Source organism: Trachurus japonicus, chromosome 4 (genome assembly GCF_045865225.1).
Source record: "Trachurus japonicus isolate A0001 chromosome 4, Traja_1.0".
In the NCBI taxonomy this organism is placed as follows: domain Eukaryota; kingdom Metazoa; phylum Chordata; class Actinopteri; order Carangiformes; family Carangidae; genus Trachurus; species Trachurus japonicus.
In genome coordinates, this window is record NC_140910.1 from 9,036,939 (window position 1) to 9,049,624 (window position 12,686).

General features: G+C 41.4%; 1 protein-coding gene across 1 annotated transcript in view; it reads right to left on the reverse strand.

Annotated features, from left to right (window-relative positions):
* LOC146988453 (spermatogenesis-associated protein 16-like) overlaps positions 1–12,686 on the reverse strand; it is a 108,626-nt gene that overhangs the window by 36,305 nt on the left and 59,635 nt on the right. The window contains exon 9 of the mRNA XM_085775275.1: positions 10,338–10,421. Coding sequence (XP_085631401.1) covers positions 10,338–10,421 — 84 coding nt within the window. The remainder of the gene's footprint in view (positions 1–10,337; positions 10,422–12,686) is intronic.

Here is a 12,686-nt window from a genome sequence, read left to right on the forward strand (position 1 = left end):
GCCTTAAAGGGACATTGTGTAACTTCTCCTGTTATCTATTCACGAAAATCGATTATTTCGTTCAAAAGTCTGTTTTTCATTAACCAGTAATCCCCCCATCAACAAACTGAAGTGTTCCTTTCAGCTCTGAATTAGCCGTTCATATCATTCATATCTCCATGGAGACGGTAAGCTCGGTGCTGGCTGCCATGTGGTGTCGCCATGTTTTTACGTTCAGTGGCAGCGTGACGGTAGGAAACCACGGAAACTCAGCGGAGACACCGGAGCTGTCGGCTCAGGTCGAGGTGGCGTCTGTGAAAAATCACCGTGGTAACGCAGTGAGGAGGAATGGAGCATTACACTGATGCTGCATTCAGGTGCAGTCGGACAGACGGCCGTCGGTAACAAACCAGATGTCATTTTAGTCACAGAAGTCCAGAGAAAGCCGGTAAAACGTGGGTCAGGTCAACAATACGACATCGCCATGACAACATATTGTCACGTGTATTGTTTTGCCTCGTGCTGACGGACCACTTGTTTACATAGAGGCTTGTTTATGCCGTTATGTGCAGCGGCTGTCGCCTGCCCAATTTCACGTGAATGCAGAATGAAAACTACGACTGAGTTGCTTGCGATATACAACCGCAACGCTAGATGGGAGTAATTCCTACACAATGAACCTTTAAAGAGGAAAGGCAGAGGTAATCGTGTTTAGAACTATATATGTGTTGCTTCTGGGGGTTGTCCTCCAAAAGCTCAGGGAAGCAGCAGTGTGTTTCTCTTAATTGGAAGTGGGAAGGTTAACCCAATTTACAGATACTGAACCATCCATTAAGTCCTCATGGCTTTTCTCTTGTTGTCTTTTCACACTTCGGATAAATCTTAAAGCTAATGTAGTGTGAAGCTACTAACACCACGGGGGGGGAGGCTGATGGATGTGTGGGTCAATGAAGCAGGAGGGTGAGAAGCAGTGCACTACTGACACGTAACAGGATTTTGTTAGAAAATTACTAAATAAATGAAAATATAATCAGTTACTACTATATCTGACAATATATGGATTAGACAGGTAATAGGTTTAAGATCTACCACTAACTCACTAACTCTGCTTTAAATTAATATTACAATAAAAATGTGTTTTCATCAAATATTGTTAAAAATGTCACATGGTTGCAATATTTCTACATTGCACCAACAGACTACATTGATGGTGCTAGAAAGTAAGCACAAAGGAACTAATACATACTTGTTTTTCTTCTTCAGGATGCCAGCTATTGGCATTTTCCCTAAATGAAACAGTAAGATGTTTTGGAAGAGTGATTCTGACACACTTAAGAAAATTGATTTGCTTTGAGCCATTTGCCATGATTCCTCATTTTGTGGTACAGTAAGGGTTGACAGAGGTTAGCAGGAAGAGTAAAGAAGTTTGGAAATACAAAAATAGTTTGAATTATAATTCTTTTTTTTGTTGCAATTGTAACAGCATTAGTAAGTAATTAAATCAAATTTTATGCACAATTTGTGTTTTAAATGCTTCCGTAAGGTGAATTGAAGGTTCCATTAGGGATCAAATCAGTCTAATCAGCCCAGTCTACTAGCAATGACTTCTATATGCATCTAATTTGCAACAGCAAATACGTCTTGTCAGAAAATAATTGCAACAAACATAATTAAAAACTGCGTAATTGAAATGCATTTTATTCTAATGTAATGAGGATATGCCATTAATTTACATACAGTATTTGGGGAGAAGATTGATACTCAACACGCCAGGAAAGTTTTAACAAATGTGTGTGTTTTCCAATCACAACATCACCCTGTGGACACTTTTTATGTTTAGACTCTCACAGCATGATTAAAAATCAAGGAAAGTCTCTGGTCTAGTTTCAGAAAGTATGCACAGACTCAACGCAACATATGTGTTTGCTGTTGTGGGAACCACTGTAGTTCTGGTTAAAAGCAAAGTGTATTTGCCACCTAAAGCAAACCACAGATGCAACTGTGGCTGGTGAAAAAAATATAAGACAGTGATAATATTTCCACCACTGTGTCACTGGAAAAATAGCTAAATGGTATACAGTATAAGAGCCATTTCCAGCGGATGGGGGTTTTCTATAAGACAGTAAAGCACTTCAGTCTGAACTAAGCTCTGCCACCAACATATGAAAGTGTATCATCAGACACACATGCCATCAGCAGGGTTCTAATGTGTTCTAATGCACATTGTTACATTTAAGTGCATTTAACCAGGATTTAGGCCTTTGGACACAATCGTCAGAGATATGTCAGGTTTGAAACAAGCCAAGATTTATAAAAGGTCAGAAAAAACGTCAATTACATTTTCCAATACTTTTTCTCTTTCTTTTTTCCACCTCTGCCATCAAAACCCTCTTTGCTAACCCTACAGTACATAGTGTTGCTTGAACTTAATTATCAACTAAGCAATCAACCAAGTCTTTATTTAGCTGCTGCACAAAGATGGCCTAAATTAATTGAAAATCTGGCTGACTTTAACACTGCCTCTCTGTGTAACCACTGAACAATACTAAACTGCAATGTGTCTGGATAGAGAGAATGATACAGTAAATTGCTTGTTTAGAGGATTGTCTTTTTTATATTCTATGGAGCTGCCCCTAAGGTTTTTTTTGTTTAGTTGTTCAGCATGAGAGGAATTTAGCCATTTAAAAAAAGTTGGTTCCATTTCTCCAAGCTGTATTGAAAGCTGTGTCTTTTTAATTAACTTCCCTTCTCTGTTTGAGAGCACCTGACAGTGGTAAAGCCCTCATTTAAACCTTCTCTACATTGACTTTTAAAGTGCTTTGAGTCTCTCACTTCTCTTAATAATACAATAAGGATGGAAGAACAGCTGTGTACTTCCCCCCCCTTTTTGAAAGATGCAGGACTTTCTGGTCAACAATAAATCTGTCGGATTGACATCATTATACTGTATTCCAGCATGGCAGTAATGGCAGCAAATGGAGGGCTAATCAAACCATTAAGGTGATTCGTTACAACATAAACATATACAAACTGGCAAGTGTCCACAGTCTGGATGCAGCCATACCACAGAGTTGTACGAGGCTTTTGTCATTGTGTGTGTGTGTGTGTGTGTCAGGAGTTGGCTGATGGTGTGATTAATATAGGCTTTAAGCAGCAGTCTCACTTCATTGAGCAGCAGAGAGATCTGCCTGGACATTCCCAGTCCTAACAGCAGTCACACACGTCAATGTGCACATACACAAACACACACACACGCACAGACACACCTATCTAATTCATCATCTGAGTTGCAGCAAGCACTCTGCCTTTCTTTCTTCTTTTCTCCCAACCTGCACTCCTCTGCACTATGCTACACTGCCTCAGAAGCCATCTACTCCAGTCCACCTCCATTGTTCTAAATCACTTAACTGTACTAAATCAAAAAACAATCCCTTGCATCTTTACCTCCTGCTTCATCCACCCTTCACTTCCAGGTCCCGTGTGTGCAGTGGTGATGTGTGAGCCAGTGAATCTGAGCATCAGACAACAGAGCATCCTGACTCTACTGTAAGCAAAATAGAATCTGTATATTGCCTAGTTGTTGTAGGAAAATTGTTAGTGTTATTGTGAGTCTGAGCTTGGTATGTCACATGTTAACCAGCTATCTATTCTGTACAGCTACCGTGCTCCACATTAGATTAGTTAGAGCAGATCAAAATGGCAGGACTGATTTCCAGAAAATGTGAATAAAGCATGCAAGCATTTACCTTTTATACATCATGTTTGAATTAGCAAACAGCTAATAAAATTTTATTTGAGACTATTTATTCATATCATGTAGTGGCATTATAGTATTCTCCTGCTATATGTGTCACATTTTATTTTTTACTTTATATTTGTATTTTATTTTATTCTGCTTTAAAATGCCTTTTATGAGTTCCTTGTGTCTTTTGTATCAGCACATTTCATGTCTTATAAACACCTTTAATTGCCTCGTTGTTTAAAGGTGCTACACAAGGGAGTCTTCAGTAAAATGTCTTTATTCTGTTCAAATCTGGTCAGAGCTGAAGTTCAATAACACTTAGTGTAAGCACAGCTCTGAAGGCCTGGTGATTGTACGGATCACCGCTTTCAGTGTGTTGGGGATGCTGTCCTTTTCAGGCTGGACAAGGCTCCCTCAAATGCATTCATGCCATACAGTACCGTATGTATATGGACCAACTCAAGCAGCCGTCAATATATGTAAAAAATATAAAATAAAAAATAAAAACAAAATATACAGGCTAAACTTTATAACAGACAAATCCACACTGGTCTGTGCAATGAGTGCAGCATTTTTCTCATCTTACAGATAGAAGGTAAATATCCTTCTTTCAACTCTTTTAGTTAGTTTTTTGAATCACAAAATGTACTTTTGGTGGAGCTCTATTTTTGCAATAGAATCTTTGACCTACCATTTTATATCTACTACAAAATAACTTGGTGGCACATGGTGGTACATTTTATATCTACTACAAAATAACCTGCTGAGTGGGCCTCAGCAGGAATGAAATAATTGCCAGAGAGCAACCTTGTAGCTTTCTACTTTGAGCATTTGTATCTATTTTCTAAGTATATCCTGTAGAGTTTGGAATTGAGTTTATTATTCATCTCAATGGAACATCAATCAAACAATCAAACTCAAGTATTTTGTTGAAAATGGAGAATTTTTTTTAATGAAAAATAAGTTTAGCTCAGTCGCCCTGGAGGTTCTGAGTCTGCAGCACCTGATGTGTTTGTTAAATCAGGCTGAAAAACACATTTTGTTTCACATGATTACTCAAACTAACAATGTGCTCATGTTAGCCCATTTCTTTTTGAGAAAAGGGAATATTTTCCCCTTTTTTAAGCAAAGTGGCGTATTCACTCTGTCAATATAATTTTCCATCAACAGACATGCTGTAATATCAGTGACTACAAACAGTTAGTGTTTAATCACAACAATTTAAGAGCTGTTATGTTTTGTGTCCACTTGTGACAACCTGTACATCTGCACTGGTATCATCCATTATCTTCCTGGTATTTTTTCTTCTTTGATATCTCTTTTCACCAAACGCTTAAATTAAACACAAAGACTGTTTTTCCTACACTCTTTTTTTTTTTTTTTTTTTTTTTTACAAGATATGAATGGAAACTCTGAGGTCTTGAGCTAGACTAACACACAATGTTTGAAACTTGTCTAATGACAGAAATTATTGTTGACTTTTGTACTGTTGTGGATAATTTAACCATGACCAAGCTTTTGCAGATTTCAGATTGATACTGCAATTACATCAAATTGTGGGGGAGAAAGACTGAGAAGAAGAAGAAAGGCTAAAATCTGTGAAATGTACTTTTTAGCTCCTAGAGTGAATCAATGAAACACTCTCTGATAAGGTCTTTCAATCTCCACATACCTAATGCATAGGCTGAATTTTTGTTATAAATTTGCCGTATAGGGATGGGACGGTTTATGAAAACCGTCCGAACCAAACGGTTCGCGTGTGTCCCGTTAGGTTCATAGGCATGCGGCATGCGCTGCTCCTTTTTCTCTTTTACAAACGAGGTGAAGCGAGTAGAGTCCAGAGCAGAAGGTGAGCATGGCGAGTGAAAGGAGTTGGCACCAGCAGTGTTGTATAGGTTTTGTGAACAGTTCCACCCCTATTGTTTAACTATTTGTACTTTTAATTGTTTTATTGTACAGTAAGGTGACCTTGAGAGTCCTATCCTATAAATAAAATGCATTATTATTATTGTTATTATTATTATTATTATTATTATTATTTTTACATATTAGCTTTGAATTTGCATAATTTGGGGACTTTTGAGGATGTAAACAGGATGCATAAATGTCGCCATGGAATGAGTTATGCTGTGGGTTACAACTTGAGGCTTTTTTTCTTCTTCTTCTTTTTCTTTTATGAGCCTTCACCAACTGGCATCATTAAAAGTTTGCTGAATTTGCTATTAGTGGTTCCTGTTAGTGATGTACTCACATTAACGTTGTGTGTTCTCTCTTCTATGGTTTGTGCTTCTTTCTTTCTCTCTCTCTCCTTCTGTCCTCAATAAGTATCTGGATCAGGATCTGACTCTGACACTTGTAAATCACACTCCTGATTATTAATTCCATTGATCTCTGTTATTATCATTATTGTTACATGTGTTGCTGTTATGATGATTACCCCCCTCTGGAGGTTCACATCATATTGAAACTGATCAGGTGTGTGTCATGTCTGTCTGTTTAGATTATTGATGCAAACTGAGCGCCTTTATTGCCTTCCTAAGCAGTGTGTCACAGCTACTGCTGCAGCTGACTATGATGCTGAGTGTGGCCAAAACAGTGTACCAAAGTACAATGAGTAACTTCTTGTTGTTTTTAGAAAACTGCCACACAGCTGCCTCTTAAACCTGATGCAGTACTGTCTTTCCCTCCACTCTCCTCTTGAGAAACCATCTGTCAGAATTTGAAAACCACTGCTCCAATGTTACTGACACTCAATTTTATATTTTGCCGTAACTTTGAAATTTGTTCCTCTTTCACCAACACTGCAATTATGAATCCAAATAGTCTTTTTAAACTGCTGATATGGGCTATTAACAAGCTTTTGTAAATCGTAAAGAGTCTGTTCCTTCCACTTTGCAATTACTTGGTATGACAACGCGCACGCACGCACACACACAGGTCCCAGCACTTTAACGACATAAAGGATTTTTTTTAATCTTTATTTATTTGCTATATTTATTGTTATTGTCACACATAAGGACACTGACACTGATTCCTATTGTGTGTCTTGATTTGTATCTATGTTATATATTTTCCTGCCGCTGCGACATTTTGAATTTCCCCCTCAATAAAGTTTTATTCTATTTTATTCTAAAGGACGCATCGCCAAGCTCCATGGCCTGGCCCTTGTCGGCGAGCGTCTCTCTTTTTTCTCTTTTCTGAGAGATGCTGAATATATACTCACTATCTGATACAGAGGCTGAGAGCGATGTGAACTTGTTAGTTTGCATCACAGTTTCAGCTGTGTTAATTCAATCAGGTTGAGTTTCCATTACGCGTGCCAACCACCTTTGATCTGACATCGGATGTGACAGGACAATCGATATTGATATAAATTTATGTGCTGATTCAGAAAGTTGCATTGAATAGTGGTTGTTGTGATTATTTATTGCATTGAAATGTGGCTGACATTCTGGAAACCTGCCTGTGAGGCTTTGGTGAAGTATGTGCACTGTGCGCCAATCAGCCAAACTACCACTCCGCTTGCACTGAGCTTTCAGTGGCCTTTGGGGCCTTTTGCCACGAAACTGTCACTGCACGAAGCTGAATCTGTGGACACCTCCCCCTACTGCACCGCCACACCCATCTCGGCGCACCTCGGTCTAGAAAATTGCTAAATTGACTGCACGTGGTGTTGCACCGGACGGAATTGACCTTTCGCAAAACCCCGCCCCCGAACGGTCATTGTCCAATCAGACATCATAGCAACCGTTACTATGTCATTTTCTGTTGCACTTTGTAGTTTGGCCTTGGTGTCTCGCACTCTCTCTGTGTTTCCGCAGATCCACCGGAGCTCCATCTCTCTGCACCAGCCGCCGCCTGCATCGCCCCCCTCCCACCCTTTCCCCTGCTGTTAGACCGGCCTCCCCTTCCTTCCCATGGACCAGTCTACCACCCAGTCCTCCCATCGAGCTGACCAGCTCCCCCCCCCCCCTCACCAGAGACTGCCTTCATCAACTCCTGCTAACATTTCCATATTTCGCACATTCTGTGACATAAACTGTAAACTGTTTTCTTGTCTGTAACAACATCTATTGCATGTCTGTCCGTCCTGGGTGAGGGATCCCTCCTCTGTTGCTCACCCTGAGGTTTCTCCGATTTTTCCCTGTTAAAGGGTTTCCATGGAGTTTTTCCTCAGTCGATGTGAGGGTCTAAGGACAGAGGATGTTGTTACGATGCCATGTAAAGCCCTTTGAGACAAACTGTTTGTAAAAACGGGCTATACAAATAAAATTGCCTTGCCTTGCCTATGTAAACAAGGTCCGTCAAGCTTCGGACCTCCGACAAGCAAAGTGTATTGTCGGACAGTAGTTACCCGAAGAATTTGGCTGGGGGAGTCGTGTTCTTTCCCTTCACAAAGCTGAAAACACAACAGGAGAGGTGCCTACAATGGGTCAAACCGTGTGGAAGCCCCCCGCAGCCGGACCCTTCTCCCCCACTCCCAGCTAAATGTCATGAAAATAAACAAGCATACAGCCAGAGGTTGCGCTAGACTTTTTCGTCGCCGGTCATTTTGACTGACGGGGTCATAAAAATTCCGTCATAATCTATTTTTACCGGTCACTTTATTTATTTTTTTAAATGATAATAATGCCATATTCAATAGCATTCAATTTTAATTCATGTTTAATTCATATCAAGTCCAAACAAATTGAACAGAGAATGCTCCGGAGCAGAGTCTGCGTCAGAGCACATCTAACTGTGGGTCAGTCAGTGAATGCGGGGGTCACTTTCTGCCACTCAACATCTAAATACAACGTAAATACCTGATGATGACATCAGTTTTCTGTCAACAATCAACATGCTAACCCATGTGTTATACCAAAACATCCAAAGGAGCACGTTTTACATAGGCACCGCATAGTGCACCGGCGTTAGCTCTCTCTCTCTCTCTCTCTCTCTGTGCCTCTCATCTCTCTTTTACGCACGCACGCACGCAGCCACTGCGCATCACTGAAACAACTGAAGCTATAGACCACACAGCCAGATGCAGCACAAATTCAGACAGGACAAAACCCACTCAGCTTTACGTGTTATAAACAATGCCACGGTGGGCAGAATACATTAAAATAAGGCTTAGCGTTACCTTTAGAAGAGTTGTGCGCGGCGAGTGTGTGAAACGGTGATGTCCTGCCCCCACCGCTCTACCTGTACCGAGACACACCGCTCTACCTGTACCGAGACACACCGCTGTAGCTACAGCTACGTAACTTAACAGCTGACTACTGTCGGCCCCTCGGACACTGCAGCTGAATCTCGCCCGTTAAATCATTATCGACCGTCATATTTGCACTGACACGACTCCCATCAACATTTAATCCACTTGTAATGTTTGGAGTTTGAATACTGCGGGGAAGCTTTCTGTCTTCTTCTCTGTGTGGCAGCGCTACAGCGCCACACACGCTCCACACAGGCCTGGGGTATGTACTACAGCGTTCTACTGAGCGCACCAGCCAGCTGTGAGTTTGTTTGTTTTTTAATCAAATTCTCACCATAGTGACTTTGAGACATTGTATATGTTTTATATCGTTATCCACCGCTCCATTTATTGATTATCCGCCGGCTTCATTGTAAACAAATGCACATGGCCAGACAGCCATGGCTGTGAATTGCAATCTGTCAAAATGACGGATGGCCTCAAAATTTTTCCGTCACCGTTTTAAAAAAACGGTCAATGACGGAAAATATCCGGTTAACGCGACCCCTGCATACAGCCTACATCTGCTCCAAGGTAAGCTAGCAGGACCTGGGCTGTATCCCAAATCACTCACTACTACAGTGTTTCCTCTAGGGTTTTTTTTAAGGAGTGGCGGCTGTCGGATGGGGGCGTGGGGGCGGCGTTGGGACCATACTACTTTCACTTTCACCACCCACTGCTGCAGCATGTGCGCTTCTCTCTCTCTCTCTCTGTGTGTGAATGCCAATAACAAACAGCGCTATGAGGAGATGAATGAATGGAAGACATGCAGCGGTGTGTTTGCGACAATTCAAAAAAAAATGAAGGAGCCGTACGTATGAGGAAACACTGTACTATATAGTGCACTTCCACAGATTGAATGGTGTCACAGCTCTCCTCTCGGTGGGGAGAAAAAAAAAAAGAAGAAGCTCTGGTCTCGGTCCGCGACACAAACACCACGTCCCGTTACCTGTATTCTCTTGTTTATGACAAATAAGACTACACATCGTAACATATGATAATTCATCGATCCACTGATTGATTATGAAAGGCTTCAGGACCGAGGGGAGGCTTAGCAAAACAGCAGGGAAGTGACCAGACTTGCAGATGCGCTACATGATGCAATTTATAAATCGATAAAAGCTGTATTTTGATCAACATTATGTTTACATTGTGACCACGCAATTTTGTAGTGGTGTTTAGTGAGAAGCGTGTCGGGCTAGCAACAGTAACTAAGGGGGGCGGGGCTTTTGCGAAAGGTCAATTAGCACTGCGCGCGGTTCGCCATCATGTGCCTGGTACGAAATGAGTGCCCCTAGTCTTTGTATTTTCTGATTTGTATTCTCTATTTAGTGAACAAATAAGAAGGAAGATACACACACACAGTTTCACCCTCTTTACCTTGAGCATCTTATTCCAGACACGTTCAGTGCTAGTCCTCTGTCTTCCCAGTTCATCCATGATGTCTGTCAGTAGAGCCTGCAGCTGTGGAGATACACACAGTTGAGTGATGACACTTTTTTTCTCCTTTAAACACACTGTCCCACACAGATGAACATACAACTTCCACATCTGTGATCCCACAATTTGCCTGTCCATAACTCACCTGTGTGGCACATGTGTTGACTCACTCACATACACACACGTTTACAGCTAATTAAAAATCTATTTCCTGGGTGTGAATTTTCATGGCCTGGTGAACACTATACAACGTGTTTCAGGCTGTCATCGCTGCTCTGCCACTGAGACCGGATTTCAGCTGACTCACTGGGTGGCAGATAGACATGCATGCACTGCTGCTGAGATTTCATTTCTGCGTGTACCGCATAAAGTATTTCTTGTTCAGCACCCATCCCTGGGAAAGTCAAAGGTCTGGGTCAGTTGCAGACCAATTGCCCTACGCTGCGGGTAGGGATTTAGTGTCTTACCCAAAGATACTTAAGAAAGGTGGAAATGTGATGATTTGTATTTAACCTTGGCAATTAAGGAATACTCAGTTGAGAGTTTGCCCTAGTTTAGGAAATGGCAGGCAGGGGAAATCTGCCTCCTTCAGAATCTCCACCTCCCAAATTCATGTGCACACACCTCCAAGGCAGAAACACAGTGGTGGTGTCGTATACAGCGTGTAGAGCAAAATAAACCCTATTATACAAAATACCATCAAACAAATAACATGCAGATGAACAGAACCATAAACTATTTACTTATTTGTACAGTCTACTTCACTTGTTTTTCATTCCGCTAAGGCTGAATACTGTGCATGTGTTTGACGAGCCTGTCCATGAAATAATGGTCTGGCAGTAAAAGATCTAGAGTCGTCCCGATTAATCAACGTAATTGATTAGGCGGTTACACCAACGTGCACAGCTGACATTCATAAACAGAGGAGAAAACGTTCATAAATGGAGTGCAGGGGACCTGGCACCCCTTCGGAACGGCACCCGGTCCCAGCAAGCCTGGAAAATGAAAGTGAGGGTGTTTTCACACAGGCAGCTTTTAGATCGGCCCAGTTGAACTTTTTTTGGGGCCCAAGCGCGGTGCATTTGGGTCAGTGTGGGTCATTGTTGGGTGTGCACCAGAACGGCTGCACTGAGACCCGGTGTGGCTACAGTCGAACCCTGTGGCAGTTTGTTTGTTATGTGAATGTGGCCGGACCTCGATTCGCTTCAACTGCCTGGTGTACACAACAAGTTTCTCTCTATCCGCAGCCATGCTTCATTTTACTACTACTACTACTCTGTCAGTAGTGTGGTATTTGGACCGGGAGGGAGAAAAAATGTGTGAACCCAAACTGCACTAGCTGAAAAATGAAACAATGTTTAATTTTCAACAGTTTGTAACATTCAGCAACATGCAACTTTCTTCTGACCACCTCCTCTTTGGCTGTTTCTTGGCCATCTCTCCATTGTGACAATTACTATTATAGTATATATATCCCTTCGCCCAGGTCTCTTGTCTGCGATGTCAATTCAGCCCCATTTAAGACTCCACAGAGACTGGCACCGAACGAGAGATAGACTTCTCCTTCCCCTGGGACTATCTCTTAACTACTTCTTAAGTACCTCATGCTCACTTGGAGTGAAGAAAACATGGATCTCAACTTGTCATGTAATAAATCACATATTCTTAGAGAGGACAAGCCAATCACAAGGATATCTCCTACCCCCCTCTGATGGTTCATTAAAAAAAGAAAACCTGACAAAACATGCAGTGGAATCTGCTAACATACTGACAACTAGGGACAAGAGAGATGTATGGAAAGAGAAACAACAGAAGAGGAACAAAATCAATTAAAGCTACAAGATAAATCTTGGTGTTTGCAACTCCCACAGAATGCCAAAATAAGTGCTGAACATCCAAACAAAAGTGTCTCTGGAGATAACTTTCAAGAAAGCAGCAACTGCAATTGGTTAGTTAAAAGTATCTATCTGACCACTCGTCATATTCAGTGGCGGCCTTAGACAGCTGGGGGCCCGTTTCAATATTTCATATGAGGCCCTACCCTGTTAAACATCAAATTATTTTCCAGCTATGTGCCCATGTGTCGCTGATGCTTTAAACCCTGAAAGGACGCAGTAAACGCACTATCCATGCATCCCAGGTACGCACAACACATTAAGTGTTAAAATCACTATCAGGGCAAGAAACCAGGACTTAGCAGAAAAAACGAGGACTGAAGTTGGTTTTCATCAAAAAGCAAAATCATTATGTACATTTTCAGACAAACTACAGGCTTTAACAATATTCTGA